The following is a 27,428-nucleotide window of genomic DNA, read 5'->3' as shown; positions in this document are numbered from 1 at the left end:
TCTGCCGGGATATCGTACCCTCCGAACTCTAGTGCTGCAGGAGCCAGGCCTGCAGGTTCAGCGATCCTGGGTCGTGATGGTGGATGACGCCTCCTACCCTGGTGAGAAGATCAGCGTCTGCCAGTAGTTTGACCGGGGGGACGCTGACATGTCCAGAAGGTCTGGGAACCAGATCTGCCTCGGCCACGCCGGTGCGACGAGGATCATCCTGCACCGGGACCATCTGAGTTGACTGATGAGTCACAGCAGCAAAGGCAACGATGGGAACGCATACAGGAATAGGCCGTCCCAGGGGAATGAGAAGGCATCGCCCATGCTCCCCGGCTGGGGAAACCTGCTGGCGACCCTCCAGCACTTGGCATTCGTCGCTGTCGTGAATAGGTCGATCTGGGGATTGCCCCATCGTCGGAATAGGAGATCCACTTGATCCTGCCGCAGCTCCCACTTGTGGCACGAGCGCAGCTCCCTGCTGAGTGAGTCGGCAATGGTGTTCTTTATTCCTGCCAGATGGAAGGGTACCAGGAACATCCCTTGGGCGATGGCCCAGTGCCACAGGTCCTGCGCTTCCTTGGATAGGGCTGGGGATCTGGTGCCCCCCCCTGCTTCCGGATGTAGAACATCGTGGTGGTGTTGTCGGTGAAGATCCTTACCACTTTGCCCTTGAGGGATGGAAGGAACGACCTAAGGGCCCAGAACATAGCTCGGAGCTCCAGGACATTGATGTGTAGTGACCTCTCCTCCGGGAGCCAAAGGCCTCTTGCGTGGAAATCTCCGGTGTGTGCTTCCCATCCCTCCAGGGAGGCGTCCGTCGTCAACGTTTCCTGATGTGCCGGGGTCTGGAAGTCCATGCCCGCCGCTAGATGCGCGCGGGTGCCCCACCACCGGATCGCTTGGCGGAAATTCTTGTTGAGCGAGATCCTGTCTTCGAAGCTGCCTGCCGCTTACATCCAACAGGCATCGAGAAACTCCTGCAGTGGTCTCATCCGCAACCTGCATAGGCATACAAGGTAGATGCACGATGACATCATGCCGAGTAGGGACTTGATGGACCTCACCCTGGCCATGTCCATGGTCAACAGTCGTTGTACCTTGCCCAGGATGGCCTTTGTCCTTTCCTCTGACGGCGAAGCAATCGCGCCACTGTGTCGAGTCTGGCTCCCAGGAACAGGGCGTCTTGCAACGGTACCAAGTGGGATTTTGTGAAGTTGATCGAGAATCCCAGATCCGTGAGCACTTGGACAGTCTTCGCTGTGTGGTCGACGCCGAGTTCCCTTGATTTTACTTGAATGAGCCAATCGTCCAGGTAGGGGTAGACGTGGATACCCTGCAGGCACAGCCGCGCCACCACTGGTGCTAGGCACTTGGTGAACACCCTGGGCGCCGACTTCAATCCGAAGGGAAGGGCCTTGAACTGATAGTGTCGCCCTTGGACCACAAATCGTAGGAATTTTCGATGTCCTTTTAGAATGGGGATGTGGAAGTAGGCATCCTCCAAGTCCAGCGACGACAGGAAGTCGCCTTCCTCCAGCTGTCCCAGCACGTGCTGGATGGTGACCATCCGGAATTTCTGGAACTTGATGTACTTGTTTAGATGATGAAGGTCCAGGATGGGTCGCCAACCGCCGGTCTTCTTCCGGACGAGGAAGTACCGCGAGTACACTCCGGAGCCCCGGAGCCTCTTTGGGACGAGTTCTATGGCTCCCTTTTTTAGCATCGCTCGTACCTCCAGAAGTAGTTGTGGGACATGGTTTTCCTTCCTGGCCACGGGTGGAATAAGGGGACACCTTCTTTGAAACTGCAGCATGTGCCCGCGGGCCAGGGCATCTAGCACCCAACGATTGGTGGAGATGGATTCCCACAGGCTGATGATATTCGACAGCCACCCTCCCACCGGTGTGCTCAGGTGGGGGCCCGACGCCACGGCCGGTTCAGTCCTGTTTCGTCGCAGCCTTGCCGCATTGGCCTCTTTGGCGATGACGGGATCCTCTGGTCTTGCCGCGTCCGCTGTTGGCCTGTGACGAGGAGTGGGCCGCTTGGCGGTACGATGAGGAGCTGCCGCCGAATCCTTTGGAAGCACCTTGCTTGCCCCCGGAGTTCCGAAAGGACGGCCGTCGTTATTGTAGAACACCCAAGGCCCGAGTCATCTCAGTGTCCGCCTTGACGCCTGCAGTGACATGTCCACTGTCTTGCCGAACAGGTTGTCCCCGTTGAAGGGCATGTCCAGAACCTGGTCTGCACGTCCTGGCAGAAATAGGTGGCCTTGAGCCAACCATGCCGGTGAAGGCAAACGCCGTTGCCTATCTGGCGAAAGCCAGTGTCGGCGATGTCCGTGGCCACCATAATGGCGTGGTCCGAAGCCACCTCGCTTTCCTGTAGGATTTCCAGGGCCTCAGCCCTCTTGTCGTCCGGAAGGAAGTCCAGGAGGGGAGCGATCTTGAACCACAGCTCCCTGTCGTAGTGTTCCACGATTGCGAGGGCGTTGGCCGCTTTAATAGTCGTCGCCGATGGCGTCCAGCTTCTTCCCCTCGCCGTCCGGAGGGGAAGTTGAGGCTGTCGCCCCCGTCGATTTCTTCTTGGCCGCCGCGGAGACCACTGAATCTGAGGACGGCTGTGCTCTGAGGCACATAGGGGCGGAGTCCGGGACCCAGTACTTCTTCTTGTACCGGTCTCTCTTGGCAGGAGCCCTGGACGGGTTCTTCAGGAGCGCCAGTCCCAAGTCCCAGATGTCATCCAGTAAAGGGACTGAGAGGACAGTCTTCCTCTTGGCCTCCCGTTGTTGGTAGAGGAAGCCCTCCTTCTTCCGTTCTTCGGGGCAGAGCTGGAAGAGCTCAGATGCCCTGGCAATCATGGCATGGAAGGAGCCAATTTCGTCGGGGGGGCCCGAGGAGGTGGTGATGGGAGGTCCATACCGTCGTCACCTTCCTTGTCGTCCATCCCCGTCGTCGCCGTCGCCGCTCCGTTCCTGTCTCATCCCTTGGGGGTGAAGGCTGGAAGGAGGAGGAGGGGGGGGGAGGATGGACTCGTCTCCACTTGTTAGGTGGGCTCCCTGACGGTCCAGGCTCCGCTGGGTCATAGGTGGGTGGTAAGGGCATCCTTGTCCTTATCTCCGTACACAGGGCCTGTGTGGCTATCAAGATAGCTCCTGAATTGTCCCCTGGTATGGGCACTGGCTGCAGCGGGACCGACGGCTGGGGCGTGGGGCCCTCCGCGGCCCTATCTTCCTCGTCGGCTCCCCCGTTGCTCTCTTCCGTCAGCCTCATCGGGATCCTTCCTGTGGGCCCTGGATTCCTCTGACTTCTTGTCCCGGATCCTTTGGACGCTAGCCAACTCATCCTCAGAGGTGGTATCCGTGTCCGTTATGGCTACCGTGCTCCCCCTCTTTCTCCTACTGGGGTTTCACTGGGGTCTTCTCGATAGGCAGAAAAGAAGATTCCTTCTGGGATGGCAGGGAAACTCTAGCCCCTGAAGCCGTCTCCACTGGGGAAGCTACTGTAGGTTTCGCCAGGGCCGCCATGACTCCTTCAATCGAGGCCTTAGCCGGGTGAATCAGGGCCTTCACGACCTTGGGCATGCCTGAGGCCTTCACCTTGGGGGGAGGGTCGCCGCCTCGCTCCCCCTCGGCTGTCTCCATCGGGATCGACCGGGGCATCTCCCGAAGCTTACCCGGGTTCTCCGACTTCCTCTTCACCGAGCCAGAGTGTTGGCTTGTGGTTGATGGCGTCAGTGATACTGCGCCCTGCCTGCCATTTCTTCTTCTTCTCACCCGCTGCTGGGCTCTTCCCCTCCAGCCAGTTGGTGAGTCGAGTACGACCATCCTTCATTGTCCGTTCGGACATGTTCTTACAAAACGCACAGTCCTCCTCCACGTGCGATTTGTCGTCGTGAAGGCAGTAGAGGCACCGAGAGTGCTCATCCTCCTTAAAGACGTTCTGTAGTCCGCATCCAGGGCAGCTCCTGAACAGCTTGGATCCAACAGGTGTCATGCTTCCTTTGTCCTGGGCCATGTCCACGTGGGGGTAGACCCAAAAGATCTTCTGGAATCCTCAGAGAAGTGGAAAACTCGACGAAAAGATGCCCTTGAGGGGCGTAGAAAATTCCAAAAACGGGTCCCCATTGATCGGAAGTAGAATCGGTGGAGCTTGAGGCTCGATTGAATGAAAATATAAGAGTAAACTCTTCGAAAAACCGCACAACGCAGTAAAAGCTCAACAACTACAGCAAGAGGACTCCCAACATTTAAACGTGCAGTAAAAATCTGAAGATGGCTGCCAGAGGAGGGGCTTAGGTAGAGGGCAGTCATTGGCTGGGGGCAGTATGACCCAGAGACCAGTATTTGGTTATTAGTAGAAAGACAGCTCAGAAACGAAACTGAAACTGATTTTTTCTTTACCGAGGATTCCCAGCCTGACGACAGGGAATATTCATGAGCATGTGAATCCATGCCAGGCCCCATGCTGGAGAAATATTTAGCAAGTACAACATACCTTTATGAGAATGTAAGGGCCGCCCCATCCACATTTCAGTACAAAGCAACCATCGAACCTGGGGGAAAGTGCTGGGTTTAACCAGCAGTAAAATTGCATGTTGAGATCAGGACTCGCTATCATGAATTGATGTGTGTGATACTGCTTAGTCCTGGGTCGAGTATGCAGTAATGTCAGAAAAACGGTGCAAAGCACTAGGCAATCTATTGCGTGCATAAGTAGTACATCTCTAGCATAAGTCTGGAGAGTCATAATATAGCACCGGGGAGCTGTTTGCGTTGGCGTGTTCAAGCTCGCTTAGAATGTGCTCCATACACTGAAAGCCATGTGGATCTTTAGTCATTCTTTCATGACACGCAAGCTTAGTTAGCAGAAAAAGCTGTGACAAATGTCTAGTAATCGCCTATTTCCCACCATTAAGAGACGATATTCTATGATAAAAACACATAACTGCTGTAAAAGAAGGCTTTCCTACCTCATTGAAACCCATTTTGTCACTGCGTTTTGGCGCGACATAGGTGTACTGCGATGGCTCCATTGGTGGATGATCAACTGAAACAAATACAAATACATATGTGTTTGTGATTGGATGAAAGAACACCAAAAAGTAACTCCAGACAAATTTGTGGAAATCGTCATCTGAAAAAAACTCATGGCCATCCTGTTGGGAAGTACCAATTTAGTGAGAAAGAGTCAAGGCGCAATACATAATATGGCCAAAGAAATGCATTGCACACTGTCGGACGCCCTATACCATATACCCTGGCATTATCCAGTGTGACCACCATAATGTTATTTTGTGTGAAAATATCTGAGTGGTTGGTGGCAGTTTACTGTAGTTATAGTTTAAGTACAGCCTGTACCACAGAGATGGTTCTTCAGAGCATTCCTCTAGAAAATAGCACAGTCTACTTGTATCAGTCCTATGTTTGCCGTGTGTGTATGTGTATCTGTGTGAGCAAACGGCTGATAGCAGTGACTGTTCCCCATGGGCTCCTAGTTTGTTGACTATTACAAATGAAGGCCAATCCTGCTAGCACAAAATGGTGGATTAAGTGAAGGCCTTGTGCGGTTGGTTCTTAACCAGAGCTTCTGTTCAAAGACAGTGCAAGATCTGACCAGATAAGACTGGAATGCTGTGGTGTCTGCACACCTTTGGAATACAAATTCCAGCCCCAAAGCCCATAAACAGACCTGTCAAGTTTAAAGGGGCCCCAAGTGATTGGCTGGCCACCAAACCTTTGAATGGATGCCCACCTGCCAGTGGAGGCTTAGATTCCCTGTTAGCCCTCATTGTCCAATAACTATTAAGGGTCTGCTCCACTGCTTGGTTTATCTCCTGGGATGCCTCCCTGAAGACAGAAGAGGAAGACTTTATGCTCCCACATCATGCTCAAGCTCTGCACGGGAGTAGTCCTCTCCAAGACCCTTCCTCACAAAGCTCTGCTCGGGAGTAGTCCTCTCCAAGACCCTTCTTCACAAAGCTCTGCTGGAAGTTAGTTCTGATTTCCATCTCTTGTTTCAGATAATGATCTTGCCGCAGTGTCATGTTCTCTTGACCAGTGGGGACAACCATGTCTGGTTGCGTTCTACCCTCCCTGCCTTCTGACAGGCCTGTAGTGTGTTGCCCTCGGCAGGAACCTGAGTCGCGAAGCAAACACGCATTAATGCAAACACAGGTAACTGGATCAGGTTGATTGTAATGTTCTGAGGAGATGCACCACCCTTCATTTTCTGTATGTCACCACTGTGACCACTCCTCCACAGCCTCCTTTATCTCAAGAAGCCATTCTCCATCGCTGGAAACCATCCTAGGATTTCAGGACCCACCAGCAGTTGCCCTCGTGTAACCAGATAATTCACCTGCACTCATCCCTGGCCCACAGGAAATCATTGGCCCATTGGATTGCATTAGTGTCCAGAGCCTGTGTGGCCACGGTTGGAAACTGCTGAAACTCAATGCAAGTGGCTTCAACTTTTACGGCAGATTCCCCGTAGGACAAAATTGGCCCAGAGAGCATGCCCATCTTTAACACCCAACACAAACAAGTATTGCCAAGTGCCAAAATGGTGCATAACAACAGCTGAACAATACTTGCAGGCACACTAGGAGAACACTGAAATACTTTTGTACCCATCACCAGAGACTTCTTGTGGTGATTTCCTTCCCCACAATGTGCCAGTAAGCTTACATTTACCTACATGCAAATCTGTAAATCATAAATTAGCCTTGACAGCCTTTTATTCCAAGCAATAGAATGTTACACTATATTTCTGCCGTCCCACGCCCCTCCTTAGAGGTGCACGTTGGCTGCTTGACCACTGCTACACCAAATGGGCCACAGGAAATATGAAGGACCCTCTCCTTAGCTAGATCAGGGGGGTGATCTGATGGTTCCATGTCATTTCATCGCGGGATGTTATTTCGTGGGTTTTTTTACTGCGATTTTTCTCTCGAAAAAAAACCCATCTATTGTTTCTTTTTTGGGGGGGGGGGTTCGAAAAAGGATTGCGGTAAAAGTACCCGCGAAAAAACATCCCGTCGTACCCAATTATCTTTATCCAGAGGCACTCTGATCACATTTCCACAGCAGAAATACAGCCCTGGTTTACCAGGAAAGCACTATATTGCTTTCAGAATTCTGTGCCTGTGGTGTTAACACCCGATCCGTCGGGCCGGATCAAGTGTAAAGGCCATTAGCACGCTGGATTACCAAAGCGGCAACCCGGGGAGCTAAAAAAAACTATTTTCCTTCATTCAACGGGATGTCGCACACGTCCCATTGAACGAAGGAAAACCCTTTCCCAAGATGGCCACCATGGAAACGGAAGGCCGGGCTCCGTATGGAGCCCCTTTACCCTTTCCGTGGCGACCAACTGGAGTGCTCAGGAAGGCTGGCAGCAGCTGTGGGTGGTGGACAGAGCCACCGCTGACAAAAGGTAAGTGGAGAGAGGGGGGGTTTAGGGGAATATTTTTAAAACAAAACAAAATGGCGGGCCACCGGGGAGGCAGTCTGCGGGTTCCGTAGAACGCGGGCTGAGATCAGAGATTTCAACCCGCATTCTGCCGAATCTGATTGGCTGTGCCCCCCACCCCGGGTGCTAATGGCTGATAAAGCCTTTTGCAGGCATTTGACGGGCCATCCCTTGGGTCCTTGACCTATCATTCATCCAGAAGTCCCAGGACAGACACCCAAAAGCTGTTTACCATCCGCCAGCACAGACACAAACCTTTTGGTGGTAAATCCAAGGCTTCTCCCTAAGGAACTCTCTCCATCCCCATCTCCAAATCGTAGCTGACTGACTACATAGATCAGGGAGCCCTGAAGATGTGCCCTTCATGCTCAGCCTTCCTCCTGCTCTGACATTCTGTAATAGCCCAGACTGCCCTCCTTTCCTCAGACAGTATATTCCTCATCCTACCATCATCCCCTCAAGCCCCCGTCCCCACCGAAAAAGGAAACTTTGATCAATGTATTTTTGAAATTCAAAGGACATTTTAAGTATCTGGAACTGAGCTATAAAATAGTCCAGAGGAAGAGACCTCATCTCTGACGGCCTCATGAAATTGCAAAGAAGGGGAGAATTATTTAACCTCATGAGATGAGGGAAGTATTTGATCTAGTGGGGAAAAATATGCAAAAACAATATTTTCCAATTTAGTTCCTCTTAACATTTCTGTTAAAAGTAGTATAACACTGTTTAAAAAAATATTAAAAGCGTTTTTAACCAATCCTCTACAACTGTTTCCATGACTCAATGAATCCCAAACCCATTGGTGTCAGGCAGGATCTCCCGAGGCTTGTTTCCAAGCCATCAGATCCAGATCGGTACGACGTCCTTTTGTTGCGGGATGTTTTTTCGCAGGCATTTTTACTGCGATTTTCTTTCTCGAAAAAACACATCAATTTTTTTAGAAAAAGGGGGCAGGGGGAGAGTGGGGGAACCCCCCACTCTCTCCCCGCCCCCAAAAAAGCAATGTTTTTTCGAAAAAAAATCGCTGTAAAAAACCCCACGAAAAAACATCCCGCGATGAAATGACATGGAACCAGATAATTGGGCCTCCTTATGACCCTGCCAGTTTGGTAAAAAGGTGCGGGTATTTACATATAATGGCACTTTACCATCCCAGCAGAGTACAAGTATGCTGGTGAGAGTAACCTGACTTACCTCCAGCTCTTGGCCAGAGGTAACTCAGGTTACCCTCAACGGCATACAACAGCTGGTATTTTTGGCACTGGTATTGCCAGTGCCAAAAATACTGCAAATCCTCCCATGGAGTCCTAATGGACTCCATGTAATGGGGATTTACCGGTAGTTCTGCCGCCTGTACTAGCCCGGTATTGCCGGGATATCAGGTGGAGGAAATGGTGGGTGTGTATGCCGTTATCCCTGAGGATTATCCGCCAGGATACCGGCAGACTTGGAATGAGGCCCAACGTGTGTTGCAAAGTTCTGAAAGTGCAAGGTTGGGTGCGATTCTATGGGTGGCCTGCAGTAGCGGTAGCTCCTCCCACTAGAGCCACAGGTTATAGAATGCTGTCTTTGTGAGTGACTTTACTTGTGGTATTAATGAGAGGATATTTGAAAGGCCACGCCAAGGTTGTGGAACTGCTTTTGGTTTCTAGGTAGTTATTTACTATACTGAACTTTGCTTCTTTGACTCCTAGATAATGCTCCAAATAATTAAATTCAGCTTATCAAATATTTAAATGCTAACCTGCCTGGTTGAGCAGATCAGTTTCCATAGTGTCACCCAACCAAAGAAATAGACTGATTCAAACATACGTGTTTCTAAAGAGATTGGTCTACATAAAAGTAAACACCTATTAAATCCCTTCAGGCTTTTCATGTTTGTTATTTCATTTAAAAAAAAAGGATGGCTCACTCATTGCTTCAGTCTGCACATGGATGAAGTTCTCCAGGTCTTCTTGAAGAGTTTGATGCGATTTCATTGGCACAGACAAATAGCCGTAGTGTACTCTGTTGCAGATGTACATTTGAATGCCTGTGAATAAGGAAAACACAGCTGGTGTGAGACGACGTTCACCATCAATCTAGAGGCACAAGGCATTGTACGTTGCCCTTTTCCTGTAGGTTATTTCTATTGAGCAGGACAATGCGCTCTGACCCCAACAGAGCGTGTGCAGCCAAGACACGCCAGCTCTGTGGAGGGACAGTGGTAGAAGTGTACCGAAAAAAGTAGTGGAACTGTGGTCTCAGCAGGGAAGAGGGAATGTGGAAGCATAGTGCAACATGTGACAAGTGTTGCGGCCGGTGCATTCTAATAGTCTAAGTGACTAGTAACTAAGACTCCTATTACAACGTTACACTTCCGCAGGGACATGAATGGACAAATCCTCTATATAGAATGGTCAATATGGTTGTAAAAAGTAGAGGAATGGTGCACAGCAACAAAAAAAAAGTAGTGGAACACCGCTCCCGACCGTTCCCGCTCACTTCGATCACCATGGAGGGATCGGGACAGGCTTAAAGATGTGGGTCCAGTTATTTTTAAAAAACATTATTTAATCAAATCATCTTCAGTAGAATACACAACATTGAAATCACTATTTGCAATTTTGTAGCACTTTAAACCCATATCTGTCCCACCTCCTATGGAGCCCGCCCACCATTTTAGTTTACATCTTGCGTAAGTAGTGATAACATAACCCTAGTCAACCCTCCAATTAATCGGCCACATCTGATATACCATTGTTGGTCTGCATGTAGCCTTGCAACCCTGCCCACATATTCTTAGGGCGGGTAGCGACAGGAACAGTTGAGATATGTTACTTCCCTTTCACTCGAGTACATCAACTCTGTTAGCCATGCCTGTCGGGTTGGAGCCACATGCGATTTCCACTATTTAAGAATACACTTCTTTGGAATGAAGCATGACAAATTAAACAGCCTACGGCGCTCAAACGTCGCCTTACCTATGTCTCCCAGGAAATATTTCACAGGGGTTAGTGAGGGGGGAATATTTGTCATCTATGCCAGTACTTGCGCCACCTCTGATCAAAATTGCAGTATTAGAGGACAAGTCCAAAACATATGTAGGGAATCTGCTGGTACCCGACGGCACTCGGGGCATGCGTCAGGGGTACCAGAGGAGAATTTGGCTATCTCGCCGGAGTGTAGTGCAGTCGGCCGAGCACCTTGAACTGTATCAAGCGATGTCCAGCATTAAGTGATACCTCCTTAGTAAGACGGCAGTAAGACACCCATGCATTCTCCGGTATTTAGCGACCAATGTCTACCTCCCATTGTGACTGGACTCGGCTATGCTTCCTTTTGCCTGTTGTACTGCACGGTATAAGCCAGATGCCAATCTACGCCCAAGTGTGGTCTGTGTAAATATATTAAGTATATCATGGGGTTCGGGTTCAGTAGGGAAAGAGGGACGGACGCAATCATGCAGGCATACTGCAACAATACAATCGGGTTGCTTCCCAGTTTAGCTTTGAAGTCAGATCTAGATACAAAACTCCTATCGGGAAGAATGACTCCCCTCGTGAGAGTGAAGTCTATGTCCCATCTACGCTGTATTGCTTTGTCCTGCGTGGGCAGAATATTTGGAACCCCCTTAGTTGTGCATTCCTGCAATACAGGTCTTTCACACCCAAGTGTTGGAATAGTTTAGCCCATGCTCCAATCGTTATCCGTACCGGATCGAAGGAACAATCTTCTGCATATTGTGTGTCAAATATAACAGACCGTAGATTCAGTGGTTTTGCACCCATTGCCTCCAAATCCATGTGTCGGTGGGCTTAATGTGTTACATAACAGTGCACAGCAAACTGTGCCTGAGCTACCAAGTAATAGAACTCAAACTCAAGTGCTGCCAGTCCCCCCTGTTAATAAGGCTTGGTCATATTCACCCATGCTAGCCTAGCAGCACTCGCCCACCCCCCAACAAACCTTGTTGCTAGTGTTTGAATTTACTTTAAAAACGATTTACTAGGCTGTATATGTATATTAACAAAATAGTACACGAGTTTTGGCAGGATTATCATCTCCAAGAGCGACAGACGGCTGTACAGTGATATAGATAGCCTCGACCAAAAGTCTAGTTTAACGCGAGAGTCGGTACTGTGACGAATCTGAGGATGTCGTCCCTTCTCCCGTAGGGGGAGACATTTCCCATGGGCCTTGGGCAGTGTGTCCACAGTAAAATAGTCCCCCTGGGGGTTATGCACCGAGGGAGGATCACATGGGGGAGGAACCCCGTTATGGGATTGTGGCTGACCATGCTCAGAGCATGCGATATTCCCCCATGTCAGTCCACCTGAAGCCTTCTGATGTATCTTGCATCCTTCAAGAGGTACTCCCTTCTTTTCAATGTCTGCTATTGTCAACTTAGCCAACCTAATATACTTGATAACATTGAAACATCAGAAAATATAACGCATGCTGCATATGGCTTTACTTCAAGTATAGGGAAACCTAATATACTTGGCAAGATTCAAACATCAGGGAATGCAAAGTATACTACATATGGCACTCCAGGTTCTCAATGAAAGTGATTGGCCCAAAGCAATTCCATTTTCCAACAAGGGAGTTTAAACCCACCACAGCTGAGATGCGGAAGGAGACCTATCCTCCAAGGAGGAAGCCAGTGAGCCGTGCAGCAGGGAAGCAGATGAGAGCCAGCAGGAGGGAAGCCACGAGTGGAGGAGGGGAACCTGAAGGTGGCCCAAGAAGCAAGGACTGCTCAGACCGCTGCCGAGAAGAACCTCCAGGCATCCAGAGCACCGGCAAAGCGTCCATGAGAAAGGACGCACCGCCCGGGAGAAGCAGACATCCGTAGAGCCACTGCAGACTGCAACAGAGGTCTGAACCCTACCGGAGGCTCAAGCTATGCAGCAGCTGCTTGGGAAATGCTGGTACCTGCCAGGAAGACCCAAACAGGTACGTGGGTTACCCAAGAGGTGCTGGAGGTCTGGGGTAGCAAGGTGGTGAAGGCAGAAGCTGGAGCAAGAGAGGCTGAGACCCTGGGAGCAAAGGGCTAGTCTTGGACCCGCGACCACATGAGAAACGGAAACAAAGCCAATCAGAATATTAGGAGTCTGGGACTCGCACCCAAGTGAGAAGTTCATGAAAGGATAACTACTTGGCAGTAGAGTGAACCAAGCAGCTATAAATATTGCAAGATTGGGACTAGCACCCAAAAGAGAGACAGTCTATGAGAGCACAGTTACTTGGCAGGGGAGTAAACCAAGCCATCCTGAATACTGCGAGTCTGTGACCCGCACCCAAAATAAGTTGAATATATAGTGAAATGAATCCTATACTTGGAAAAAAGAGTATGCAAAAAGTGTGCTTGGATGGTCTGGAAACACAGATACCTAAGCAAGCCCCCTTGAAACCTAGCATTTCATCAGGACGACGTGATTTGTTAGTCAGTGAAAATATCTTGGATTTGAACCTATTTATGTGGCATCCTGAGTATTGTGAAACCCCCTGTATCTCTGCCAGAACCGGATGTAGGGTTAAGTCGTCTTCGTGTATGAACAACAGTGAATAGTCTGCGTATAAGGATATTATATCCAGAAATGCAAATGCCTTAATCTCTGTGTTGCACTCTCATTATTTCTGCAAGAGGTTCAATACATGCAAAGAGGACAATGGAAAACCTTGCCTTGTGCCTCTCCCCAGTGTAATAGGGGACGTATTCTACCCTGAGGGGAACAGTACAGTAATTTAACACAATCAATTAAATAAGGCCCTAGTTTAAACAAGTCCAAAACTGGCACTAGAAATTCTCAGGATACAGAATTGAATGCATTCTGAGCATAAAGCCAGGCCGCCACCAAATTAGCTTGAGGATTGATTTGGGAAAGAATACAGAACAGGAGCCTCAAATTAAGTGCCGTAGATCTATAGGGAACAAAGCCTGCCTGGTCTGGATGGATCAGGTTCAGCATCAATGGCATAAGCCGGGTTGCAAGGAGCTTGACATACATTTTAGCATCCGTGTTAATCAGTGATATGGGGTGGTAGGATACAAGATTCTCTTGCGATTTATTAGGTTTCAATAATACTGTGATAATAGCCTCGTAGGAGGAAGTATGCCACAATCCATTGTCTCTGTCCACACCGGCAATAATAGTGGCACCAGAATTTGCTTGTATTCTTTATAGAACTCTGCCAGTAGTCTGTCCGATCCCGGAGGGTTTCCAGACAAAAGGTCAGAGATAGCAGCTGTTATTACCCCCATGGTAAAAGCACATTCAAGGCTTCCGCAAAGTCCATAGAAAGGGTAGGGAGCTTAATGACCGACAGATACACTTTGATATCAGCAAGGGACTTCTCATCATGATTAGAATATAGCTCATTGTAGAACTCGGCGAAAGCTGCACATATTAAGGAGTTGTCCGTAAGGACTAGACCACCCGGTGCGAGTATGCCTGTTATATTCCTCCCAGCATAATTTGACTGCACCGCACGAGCCAGAGCCTTACCCTTACCCGGTCTATCCTCCTCCCCATACTTCTGCGCAAGCACAGGCTTATTAATAAAGTGAGTTCCCTTCATAGCCAATTCATGAAATGTTACTAGCTCAGCCTTAATTTCACCCCTCTGGTGTTCCATGTGGTCATTACTGTACTGATTTTCAAGCACACGTATCTTAATTTCCTGTACCTGTAACTCACTGCTTATTGACCTTAGCACACCCACAGAAGTGGACAGGGCCACCCCCTGATGAACACCTTAAAGGTTTCCCACAGTGTTGCGTACAAAGAGACAGAGCCCACATTAGTTTCGAGGAAAAGCTCAATATTCATCCATTGTTTGAGAAAAAGTGGCAGTGCGCAGCGCTTTGATGGTCAATCTCTACAGATGGCAGGCCGGGTGGTGTACACCTAGTCTGAGCTTAAGCATTATCAGGGAATGGTCACAGTAAGTACGGGCCAACCTGCAACAGTCCTCCAACAGATGGAGTAGAGAGGAAGAAATTAGTCAATAGTCTATTCGGGAAACCATATCAATAACAGTGGAATAAAAGGAGTATTTCCTGGTCCGTGGATTTTTGGCCCTACAAACATCTACAAGCCAAAATTGGTCCAGTAGTTGTTTGATAGCCATCACAGCACCTGATAATCATCTCTGGGTTACCATAGAGCACTCCATTGTATATCAAGAATTGTATTGAAATCTCCACCCCATATTACCGGGAGTACTGCCGAACCATCCAGGATGTGAGCCAGTTGCCTGTAGAATTGAGGGTCATCTAGATTCGGACCATGGGTATTTACGAGGAGTACCCTTGAGCCTGCTATCATTCCTTGCTTAATAACATATCTACCCCCTGGATCAACAATCAATTTTTGTATGCTGAAAGGGCAATGTACGGTGAATTAATGTTAGTGCTCCCCAGGCTTGTGACGAATACGATGTGTAGTACCTGAACCTACTCCATTTGGGAGCAAAGGCCTCGTGAACAGTATCAAGCGCATGGGGTTCTTAACATAAGTATCTGCGGGGCATGTTGTTCGATATATTTGACCAACTTTCTGGTCTTCACCTGGTTATTGATTCCACAAACATTCCAGGACAGGAGCGCCACAACAGCTAGTAACTGTGGGTGTGCCATAACATTAAGCAATGAATAATCGCTTCCGGCATCATTTTCCCAAGCTCTAATAGCTTCATATGCCGATATTCATTTGTTTCCACTGATGTTTCGTTCAACATTGATAAAACAAAAACAGGCGCCGCCTGCACCCAAACTGTCATACTCCAACTCGCAGTGAATATCCCAAACCCCAACACAACACAACCCCAAACCTGAAACATTGGGTTACCACTCAGCGGTATCATGGAGCACCGACCTAGCCGCTTCAACCGAAGGGGAGACAGACGACCCTCAAAACCTCTGACACCTCTTAGGATTGGCTAAGGTGTTACATTATTAGGCAAGAATCAAATAACCTACAGAGAACAACATGTTATATGGTCCCAAAGTCCAGGCACACAGAGAGGGAAAGCAAAAATCCTTCTGTAGACCCACCCTAGAAGGTGAAACAATACAGTGCAACAAGCCAGGAGGTCCCATCCCCCTGGTAACCCAAGGTGGAACCTACACATAGAAAATATGCTGCGACGGGCTCGCGAACCAGTCCCAGTCACCTACTTTCCACACGCTCAGCCCTTTAGCAAGGTTTCCGAGACACCAAGAGCATCTGCCGGGTCAGTAAAAAATATGAGTCTTGTTATTGTGGACCACTCGCAACTTCGAAGGATACAGCATAGCATATGGAAGACCTTGCTCCCGCAGTTGAAGCTTTGCTGTTAGGGGAGCTTTCCTAAAGCCCACTTGAGGTAAGATTTCATAAAACTATGCCTTGGTGTACAGGTCCCCAGCTCTTAGTATAAGTCTTTACTACTCAATGAACCTTGGTAGAGTTGTAGGGCAGTCAGGCTTATCATAGGAGGACGATGTGAGCTGTAGGTAAGTACACTGAACCCAGTAAATACAATAGTCCAAAAAACAATACATATAAAATGTTATATTGAAATATACATTTATTATATTTACACAAGGAAGGTAGATAAATACTTAGTTCATTTTACCAAAATGCATAGGAATTCTTAATACTTATCAAAGGCCATTGTTTCAATGGTAGTTGCTCGCGGTACAACTGTTACAGAGTGACGCTAATGACAGTTCTACCGTATTATCGGTACTACTGCGTACTTGCGTTAAGACAAAGATATACGGTAATTGTATTTAGTTAGCAAAACCACATAAGATAAAGTATTTCAGGAAGGAAAAAGGCTGGTTAATCACACAGCAGTAGAGCTTAACGTTCTAGAGACACTTTTCAGACAAACTAACGCTTTAAAACTCCAATCCCTAACTATACGAAAAAGTCAGTGTAGGAGTGGATTGAAAGTCTTTAGAAGCAGCAGTACAGCAAACGTTCCTCAGTATACTTTTAGTCTCTAGGATAAGTTACTTGGCAATTCGACACATCAAGGACTCCCTAAAGGGACACAAGCTGGCAGCTTGGGTCAGAGGTAGAGTGGACACCTCTTCACGCACTCCAGTCACCCTGGAGTGACTTCTCAGTTTTAGGGTAAGTTATACCTTTCACCCCAGCGTACCTTAGGTTACAAGAAATGCTGGTAGCTAGATCCTCCTCTGTGCAGCTGCGACGGACCCGGTCTCCTGCTTCTTTGGTCTAGTGATGAAAGGAAGGACTCTGAATGTGATGTCCCAGCAGCAGTCTCGAGAGAGAGGACACTTGGCACGGATTTCTTCAGTCACCTTGATCGGTCTGCAGTTTCGGTGCCCTTTTCTCAGCACCACAAAGCATGCTATTCACCTGGTCGATCTTCTTCACTTTTGAAGTCCTGCACTCTGGTGAGGGGACTTAGATGAGTCGGATCGTACATCTGGAGGTACAACTAGAGCTCAGCAAAGACTTGGACAGATTTGGCCTCGCAAAGATGTTGCAGTGCAAATGGGTCAGAGGCCGCCTGGTATTCGCAGTCTGCAGCTCTGGAAAGGCACAGCACCTTGCGAGATGGCTCAATTTGTAGTTCGTCTCAGGGCTGGTTGGTCCCACCAGCCAAAGGGAAGGAGTTGTCCTCTTCGAAGCTCCTCTGTCGAGTAGAAAATGGGGTCAGGACAGCAGTGGTCGCTTCACGGTGATTGGAAGGGTCTGCAGGCGTCTCTGGTTGTCTTCAGCTTCGGTTACTTCAGTTCCAGTGGTCAACTTGCCTTTCACCTTAGGAACCTTGCCTTTTATTCACTTTTCTCACACACTCTGCAAACTCTCTCAGCCTTTTTCAGAAAGGGGCGGGTGGCTGTCCAATAAGGACAGCCAGCCCCCCAGTGGGACCTGTTTCCATTCAGGCACTCAGCCAGACAAGGGGCAGGGGAGTGAATAACCCCTCACCCACTTGATGCCTGCCCAGACACACTGGAGCCTAGGCAGGGACTCAAAAGGGTTCCCGCCAAAGGCAAAACACACACACAGACCTCCCAGAATGGTACATGAAGGGCTAACAAAGACAAACCATGGTAGAAATGGTGAAAAAACTAAGGAGCCACCATGTTAGAATATAGGTGACCCTATTGTGCACAACCAAGATTGTGAATACAGTGTTGTGGTAAACAATAGCACAATAGTTGGTAGAACACATCCACTGCAACCAGCCATAACTATAGGGTTGTCTATGTGACTAAAATGTCACAGGAGCAGAGAGAAGGGGGATACTAGGGATCCCCTAAGCACTCCCCATAAGGTGGTGTGTGCTAATCTCTCATAGTATAAAGCTTTAGGAAGAATACAAAGTATCCCTCTATCCTTTAGACACGTTGGTCAGTATGGATAAGGAAAGAAGCTCAAAGGAGATCCAAAGGGTTCCCAGTAACACTGCACACAAAGTGCTGTGGGCTGCACAAGTTAAACAGAGATGCTTTAAAGAGATATGGAGTAAAGCAGACTCCATAGTTAAGGTAAAATACAGAGAACATAGTTCCAAAAGTCATAGCAAATAAGAATGAATGAGGGGAAAAAGGCTCCCCGCATTCAGGATCAAATGAAAAAGGGCCAGAAGTCCAGCAGAAAGTGCTGGGGGTCTCACTAGGAGAGGGGGTGGAGGATAAAAATGACAAATCTCCCTAACAGCCATGGCAAAAGACAAACAAGCCTCTGGATTGAGGGAGTGAAGTCTGAATAAAAGGAAATCCTGGCTTCCTGGTAGCATAGTTCACCCAGATCACATGCTTGTCGCAGAGCCATGTCTCTATCCCTGTAGTTCAACAGCTGGGCAATCACCGGTCGAGGGTTCTGCCCCGGTCTGGGAGCTAGACCAGGTATACAGTGTACCCTTTCCACTAGAAACTGCATGGACAGTGAAGGATCCGACAGCACCTCTTTAATAAACCCCTCCATAAACAACTCCATGTTTTGCAGTAGCACAGACTCCAGTATTCCAACCACCCACATATTGTTCCAACTTCATTGTGCTTCTAGATAGTCATTCTTTGTATCTGAAATCCGACCACTCTCTTTCTCAGTGCGCTGCTGCATCCTAGCCAAGAGCTCACATCAAAGCCCGAGTCTCTGCGGCCTCTAACAACAGGGCCAAACTCTTTAAAATCTGCAAGGAGATGGCCAATCCTTCTGCAGTCTCCACCTCTCCTGTTCCCTCCCAGGCCCTCTGTACGGCTCTGACTTCTCACTTGGCCACTAAAACTCAGGGCATCCTGTCCTCGCTCTCCTCTTCCTCTCCCTCTACCTCTTGCGCCCCCCTCTGGTCACCCTCCCTTTCCTCCTCCCTTCTCCTCTTTCTCTCTGATTACACCTGACAAGGTTTCTAGAAAAGTCTGATCTATGAAAGTGTTGTTCAAACAGGTGCTGCCCTGCTCCTCCAGAAACATCATGGACCACATTGACACCCTCGCTCCAGCCTTGGCTGATTTCTGCAATCACTCTTTTACCACTGGAACCTTCCCCGCTCTCCTCAAGCACTCCCTTGTGCACCCCTCCTTAGAAAGCCTTCTGCCGATCCTACCCATCTGGCAAAAAAACAATTGGCCAATCTCTATCACTCCTTCACTGGGCAAACTCCCGGAAAAGCTGGCCATCTCCCAGCTTACTCTCCACACCGAATCAGTCTTGCTTCAGAGCAGCCAGAGGCACGGAAACTGCTCTCCTGAACACACGTGAGGAGCTGCTCCCTAATCTCGATTCAAGCCTCCCTTCTGTCCTTATCCTCCTTAACCTTTCCTCTGCCCTTGACACGGTCAATCACGCCACCCGTCAACTGAAATTCTGTATCCCGTCTGCTGTGACTTCATAGAAGTTGAATATGACTTTCATAATCCTCTGCTAGGACATCTCAGCAAGAAGACACAACATTTAGAAATTTAAATAGTTGCTTACATATTGATAATATTCGCTGAAATGTCAGTTTACCTGCTTGTCTTGCAGAGAATGCAAAGACTATTATGTCGTCAAAAGCCCAGGTGTAGTCTTTGTGTGGTGGGTGGAATCGAAGCTCTGTAGACGCCTCCTTCTTCAGGTCAATGAGAAACGTGGAGTGCACCATCGGGACAGGAAAACATCCCATTCTTTTCCACTCTCTTATGAGGACGTAATCCGGCGTTCTTTTGTAATAGCCCTGAGAACAGTAGCGAAAGAAAGATTCTGGTTTCATCTTCTTCAATTTTCTTGTTTTTTTCAAGTATCTTTTTGCATAGTGAAAACAATGGTTATTTACTTTTGAAAAAAGAAAGTTATAAAAAGCCATATTTTATTAAACACTCACATTTTCTGGAGGGACAAAGAGGGTCAATTCTGTGTCTCAAAATAGATATTGTATGTCTTAAAGAAGGGCCTTCAGGAAATATTTTGGGAGAAAAGTTGCAGGTCTCTAGACTTATGTTACTTTGTTTAATTTTACGTTATTTGGGGTGTTCTTCAGCGCTAAATATGCAACTGGCATTTTAGGGTTGTGCCAAAATATTGAAAAAATCATAAAAACAATCCAAAGCTAGAAATTTACACAATTTGACAACAATGGAAGATAAAAATACTAAATTGGCCCAGACACAATCGGAGTAAAAAGATGGCCACTGGAGAGAATTGCCACTGTGCTGTTCAGGCTTTCGGTGAAAAAGTGCATCAAAGTTTTACCTTTACTGAAATAAGATGTCCAAAACGAGGGTTTGGCGACTTCTAGATTCTCTTTGCACACACAGAGATGTTCCATTTGGCAGCCTGCTAAGCAGCTTGTCCCAGAAGAATGATTGTGCATGCTAGGCAGTCTACCTCCACAATACGGCAGGCAGCAGAACACTGCACAACCCCCAGGATAGCCATTCAATAATGCAGCCCAGACATGCACATTTAAAGCCAAACATTAATAGAATGGCATGCAGGGATAGCATGCCATTACATTCTAGTCTGAAGTAAATAGAAAACGAAATATCCCTTTGTTTAGCCCAGGAATGGGGGTTGAGGCTTTGGACGGATGGCGATGGAAGGGTGAGGGAAGGTACAGCTGGACATAGAAGGTCCAGCCTTGACTTTCCCAATATAATTGCGGGACCAGTGGTGGCCCCCTTCCAGAGCCATACCAAGTCCGTTTGTCCAGTAATGCATTCTGGGGCTCGGAATCTGGATAACCCTTGGGCAACTTACTTGGGCTCGCTTATTCCCACCCAGTCCCCTGGCTCTATATCATTTTCTTTATCAGGCATTATGCAGTCATATCGCTCATATGCAGATTCATGACCTTTGACAGTTTCTTATCTTCAAGTCCCCTGCAGAGATGACTGGCTCTTTGGTTGGCCTTTCCGGACCTCAGCCACTCTTCTTGGATTATGCCTAGGACAATGGTTGCCACTGTGGTTCCATCTTCCTCCCTCCTCTCCTCTTCGTCTACATCCTCATTTATCGGTTTGAGTAGTCTTGAGATGCAATTCACCCTGGTGTTCTTCTGGGCACTTAAGTTACCTAAGGAAGGAAAACCTCATATCGGAGTAAAATGTCCTTGGTGCACAGTTGTAGTCCAGACAAGGGGAGTAATCCAGTACTGATTGCAGTATCGTAGTACCAAGGCAATCTAATGACCTGAGCCCACAAATTATGGTAGGTTGACAACAGGCTGAAGTAGAGAGCAATGGTGCAGAAACAAGGAACAAGGAACCAGAGCTATGGGTTTGGAGAAGGTAGGAGGCGTGGAGCTGCTAAGAAGGAAGTCAGAGCGGGATGAGAAAGGGGCTGAAACAAGAGCAAGGGACAATATCAGGGAGCATAACAGGAGCGGAAAGGGCGTTAACGGCAACGGGAAAGTTGCAACGCAATGCATTGTGTCCCTCCGATGGTTTACGTGGCCGGGTGTGAGAAAGCTCCTCCCCCGGAGCGTAACACTGCATAAGGCACGCTGGATCCTGGCTTGGTTGGCCAAACAGGTTGGTTGGCCTGATGCGTGAGGCGCCATGTCTTGGTTGGCAAACGTGCGTGAAGTAGTGGGCGCCATGTTGTGGTTGGCGAAACAATCGCCATCAGCCATACAAGGACCAGGAGCAGTATCGCGCTCCGACATCATGCCCCCTGGCAAGCCGAGTCATGCCTGCTTTCCATGGATGTAATCGATTAAAGCGATGTATCAAAGTAGGTGCATGATCGTGACAGGTCAGTTCCCAGGTACGTTCTGAAGGGAGATACACCTTCCAGCGAATCAGGTACTGTAGGGTACCTCGGTGGAAACGGGAGTCACAGATCTGTTCCACTTCGAATTCTTGATGTTGATTACAGACAATGGGGGCTGGAGGAAGAACTAGGTGCTAGGAAGATGTATCAGGGAATACTGGTTTGAGCAAGGATGAGTGGAATACCGGATGGATGCAATGCTATGTCAGAGGTAATTGAAGCCTGATAGCCACAGGTTTGATTCTCTTCTTTATTTTAAAAGGTCAGAAATGCCTGGGTGCAAACTTGCCTTTATGAAGATGAGCTGGTAAGTACTTGCTGGATAACCAAACTCGGTCTCCTTCCTTGTACCGATGGTCAGGATTGCGATATAGATCCGCATACCATTTGCTATTATTTTGAGCAGGAGTAAGGTAAGAAAGTGCTTGTTTTTTAATTTTGAGCAAGAGTGATAATGCTTCTTCTACTGCGGTAAAGGGGTACTATGGTTGAGCAGGGATGTAAGCCATGTAGGGTGATACCCATAAAAAAAAGGTGTCATACCAATAGAAGAATTAAAAGAATTATTGTACAAAAACTCAGCCGAGGGTAACAAGTCTACCCAGTTGTCTTGTACTGCGGAAATGAAGCAGCGAAGATACTGTTCAGGAATCTGATTAAGGCGTTCTGTCATTCCATTCGATTGGGGCTGGTAACCAGAAGACATGCATGTTTGGATATCTTGCAAAGAAACTTCCAAAAAGCAGATGTGTATTGGGGCCCGTGATCTGAAATGATTGCTTTGGGTAAACCGTAGAGTCTAAAAATTTCTTTAAAAAAGAGAGAGCTCATTTCAACTTCTGCAGGGATCTAGGAACATGGAGTGAAATGAGCCATCTTGGAGAAAGTATCCACTGTTACCATTATCACTGTACAATTCTTTGAAGGAGGCAGATCCACAATAAAATCTGTGGCGATCTTTTCCAATGGTTTTGAGGATAATAATTGCTAAAAAAGTTTACCTGATGTTTTCTGTCGATGTGTCTTAACCTGTGCACATACCAGGCAGGATCGACAGAATTGTTCTACTTGGTTACGCATGTGTGGCCACCAGAAATGTCTTCACAGTAAATGTAAGGTAGAGTTCATTCCTCTTTGTCTGGCTATTCTTGAACTATGACATTTGTAGGACCTTTCTTCTTAATTCCTTTGATCGTATGTAGAATACAGAATCAAAACCACAATCCATCTTGAGTATCCAGAGCCGACGGAGATGGATCAGTGGTAGAAAAAGCCTATTGAACTTCATCTATGAAGGTCTGCACCAGACCTATGAATGTGGTTTTCGGAAACATCTTTTTGCCGGGCACTTGTTCCTTGTCAAAGGGTGCGTTGTGAGAACCCTGAAGGTGTCTCCCTAGCTAGTCCCCGGAATCTGTCATCCAGGTGGCCAGGACACAGCCATCGCTATTGGATCCAGTTCCTGGAGGTGGACCAGTGAAGGAGGATCACCTGGATGGGGGGTCCTTGGGAAGTGGGAGTGGGAGACCGATGGGTGAGATGCGGTATCCCCCTTCTTTCAACACCTTTTCCCCACCGTACCAAGTAGGTTATTCCAAAACACTGCCCCATCCTTTTCCGACGCAAACGCTTTTGCACAACACGAAAGACAACGGACTAACACCAGAGCCGTTTACCTGACATGTCCCAATACAAGGGTCAGGCAAAGTCAGGCAATTGACCAGAATCCCACACACCCGACGGCCCTTTCCCTTTCCCACAGAGATAAAAGTTGGAGCACGAGAGCACAGGACGAGCAAGGCAGATTGTATGACGTGAGAGCTAACTCAGCACGGCAATTCGAGAGGAGGCGAAAGACGACACATACCGAGGGGGCGATAAGGAGAGAAGCTACCATGCCCTTTCCGACCAAGGCCCGTGAAACCGCTGCAGATGGAATCATAAGACCGCAAACAATAGCCAGCGTGTATTGCAGCAGATGTCAATGGTACATGAAATCCTCCTCCGCTGATTAGCAAGCCGGGTAGAGACGCTTGTCTTGGAGGTACCAAACTTGACTCCAAAGAGGAAGAAAGCCAAGTGGTTCATCACAGCAGGTGAGTCAAGAGGAGAGCCGATAAGAAGCCAAACTGTGTTGAACGAAAAGTAGCAAACGGCTGATTTGAACTTTGAAAGGTTTAAAGAAAGTATTGCTGAAAGAGGGGGAAAACCACAGCCACAGAGGTGTCCCGCACCACGTGGGTGCTCACGCACGAACCTTTGGGTGATTACACGATGGCAGTGACTACCGTAACCAGAAGGCCTAGGGAAGAGGCGAAGAGAGGTCAAAGTGGTCATACAGGGGGTCTTGTAAAATCCTCTGCACCGTCGAAAGTCTTTGGCCGACAGATGATTGTAAAAGAAAGGGAAATTAATCCAACTTGGTGAAAATAGCACATGAACGATGTGTTACAAGTTGGCAGGAGTGAACCCGAAGGAGGGAAGCTGGCGTTTGAATTGTTTAAAAGAACCTTGTGATTTGTGAATGCAAGAAAAGCCATTGTGAACCTGAAGGAGGGAGGCTGGCATTTGAAAAGGGGTCTGAACCCGAAAGAGGGCAATCCAGGGGTAGAAAGTCATCACCCAAAGTTCCCTGAGAAAGGAACTGTTTAGTTGATCGGTTCAATACAACTGGTCTGGTCTGCATCCGGAAGAGGGGTACCCAGATGTAATTCTAATGGGTTATTTATAACATGCTTAATACCCAGAGGTTTCTAAGTGCAGACCCTAGGACCGAACCTGTGTTGCTCTGTCTCGTCTTGCTTTCAAGACAATCACTAAACTTGGAACAGAACTTTGTGCTTTTTGAAAATATCAGGCCCTCGAAGGCATAACCATTGAAGAACCTGATAGCTGGTACGGAACTGTCGGCTCATGCTGGGAAAGCTCAAGTGTGTACTGTGCTCAGGAGATCCGCTGTGTCCCGTGCTCAGACGTGGGAAAGGGAGACCCCTGACAATCACATCCTGACATATTATTTGTGAACACTTCTTTCTTTATTGAAAACACTTGCTTTGCACTAGGTACAGACCACACATCAAAACCTGTAAAATAGAGACCAATTATGACAACACTTTATCTAATCCTTTGTTAATCAACATTTCACATTAAAACCTGAGGTCTGTGCTCACCTCAAACAACAGCAACCCCCATATTAACGTACAGAACGTTTATACTTCCCACTTGACCATGAGTAATTCTCTTTCAATCACCACTTATCTGTCTTCAGCGACCCCAAGCACCTAGAGGTAATGGCAATGGTATATTCTTTCCCTTCTCTTACCTACATGAAAACCGCTTCAAACACACACAATCCGTGAAAAGTATATTATTTCTCCTGCATTGATATCTTCTTTTCTGGGAACAATTCATAACATCTTTTTCCATAGAAACTCCTTTCCCTTTTTGTCAACCTCTGCAGACGTTGTGTTAAGCAAGATTCTTTACAAATCTAAAATAATATATTTCATACCTAAAAATGATATCAATTCTTCTGTAGTCTTGGTTGTGGGAGAGCTATTAATGGCATTAACTAAATATTTTCTTGGCTGTACTCAATCACCTGAAATGTTGATGTCCTAAGTAGTCGATACTTTGGCCTCATTACAAGATTCGAGGTAGCCATGCCTTTAATAAGGGCATGGCCACCCGCAAACTCGGATCCGGCTCCGGTTCCTGCGAAAGGGGAATTACCGGGCCATTCCCACCTTGGCGGCCCCGGTAATTCCCCTTTTGCGGGACCCGGAGCCGGTACGTCCCCATTCCCATTTGAGCCCCCATAGTGCTCAATGGGAATGGGGAGAATGGTAGCAGCGGTACCGTTCATAACGGTACCGTTGCTACCATTCTGTTCTGCTCGCGGGTGCCGCTCTGCACGCCTGGTCTGACCGTAATGTGGCGGCACAGTGATAACGGCCCCGGTAGCACTACCGGCGCAGTTATCACTGTACCGCCATTGTTGTAATGAGGCCCTTATGTCTTCTAAATTTGCACTTATTTTTCCAGTGTATTGCACTCTTTTCTAGCTTTTTGTCATTTTACAATAAATCAAAACACCATCATAGTGCACTTATGCGTCATCTTTAAAAAGGTATACATTAGTCTCATGGACTGTGACAGTGATCCAAACGCCAAGTCTTGTGTGTAGACATGCAACAAATGAGGTGAGAATATCTCATTGAAGTCAGAGTAAAACTCAGCTGGTATCCCATCCCCATCTAATGTTCTACCCATGGCCACTTGAGAAATAGACCATTTCACTCTTGTCACTCAATGGGGGCATCAAGGCCCTCTCTCTGACTGTCAGAGAGAGTGGCAGGATGCACATCAGTTGACCAATCAGAAATGTTTGCTACAACCGGACGGACGTCTTGAGTGCAACTGGATTTATAGTACTCAAACATAGGTTTAATTATTCAGTGATCGAAGGGCTAGCCGCCCTCCACTGTCACAATGTAAAGAAGGGCTCCTATTTAATTCCTTATTTAACAACCAGTCAAGCATTCTTCCAGACTTGCCACCCTAAATATGTTGCTTTGTACTTTACCATTTTGAAAGCTCTTTTTTATAAAACACAACAAATCGATATGACATTTCTTTTTCCTAAAGCAAGGAACATCAATGTACTGTGCTAGTATTTTGTAGGGCACCTTGGTCTTGCCACAAGGGTTAATAGGTCCCCCTCGGGTTTCAGTCTGGCCGAGATAGCCAAATTGACACCTTTTTATATGTATTGGAATGATATGTTGCTTTGTCTTGTTTTATAAAAGCAGTGTGATATGTGGATGTGTTTTGTGAAAACAGTTCACATTGTACACAAGTGTGGGCATGGAGATATTTCCACTGTAGGGACTCATTCCTCATTTAGGATGGGGCATGGTTATGTAACTTGACTTGCTCGGTTCCCTTGTTTCTATATACAATTAGGTTGTTTTAAAGAACAAAGAACACATTCTATATGTTAAATTCACCAACAAGTTTACAATGGTATATCAAGAAGATGCGTGTGTGGAAGAAGGTTTATTTGTGATTGACCAGAATAACATTACAGAGTCCTGTGCAGAGGCTGCCCTCCCTCTGTCAGGGCTGCACTCAGACCCACTGAGGTTTTGCCGTGACCACAAGGTTATATGTAGTTACACTGACAGCATTGCCTAACTAACAGAAGAGGCATACTTTGGCATTTCCAAGAGATGACAAAATAAGACAGCGTAATGCCACATGAAAAGGAGAACACTGCACATTCCTGTGGCATGAGCAAGCAGCTCGCGATCTTGCTAGGCCCAGAAACATCCACCGCTTGACTCCATGGAGTGGGGTGGGAACATCTGAATTGCAACCTGAAAACTAAATTGAAGCAAAATCAAGGACCAGGTTTCTGTATGATTTTTTTACGCATGGACTATGCCTCTTTCAGGTGTCGGGGCACTGTATAGAAGCTGTGTGTATAGAAGCTGTATGTCTAAGCATCAACAGTGGTCTTCAATGCTTTTGCCTTCCAGTGCAGAAAGTTATGCTATTTGGCTTTTACACTGCACAATTCTCTACCCTTGCATAACGCGCCAAGACAATGTCTATGTGTGAGCAAAATGTGACCCCGCCCAGGCAGAGGCATACCCAAGATTGTCTAAAAGCCGGTCCCGAGGCTAATGGAGTTGCACTCACCACAGTGCCATTAACATCTGTAATAGTCCACACAGCGCTGCTGAGTGGGCATTTACAGATT

At 47.6% G+C, this 27,428-nt stretch overlaps 1 protein-coding gene across 1 annotated transcript in view; it reads right to left on the bottom strand.

The window, feature by feature from the left end:
• The window catches only part of COLGALT2 (collagen beta(1-O)galactosyltransferase 2), a 338,526-nt gene that overhangs the window by 103,653 nt on the left and 207,445 nt on the right, over positions 1 to 27,428 (bottom strand). The window contains exons 5-7 of the mRNA XM_069641072.1: positions 19,424 to 19,628; positions 9,373 to 9,492; positions 4,960 to 5,036 (exon numbers count right to left, since the gene is read on the bottom strand). Of these exons, the coding sequence (XP_069497173.1) occupies positions 4,960 to 5,036; positions 9,373 to 9,492; positions 19,424 to 19,628 (402 nt within the window). The remainder of the gene's footprint in view (positions 1 to 4,959; positions 5,037 to 9,372; positions 9,493 to 19,423; positions 19,629 to 27,428) is intronic.

The sequence above is a fragment of the Ambystoma mexicanum genome, chromosome 1q (assembly GCF_040938575.1).
Source record: "Ambystoma mexicanum isolate Mex_15411 chromosome 1q, UKY_AmexF1_1, whole genome shotgun sequence".
Taxonomy (NCBI): domain Eukaryota; kingdom Metazoa; phylum Chordata; class Amphibia; order Caudata; family Ambystomatidae; genus Ambystoma; species Ambystoma mexicanum.
This window is presented reverse-complemented; position numbering and strand designations above follow the sequence as displayed.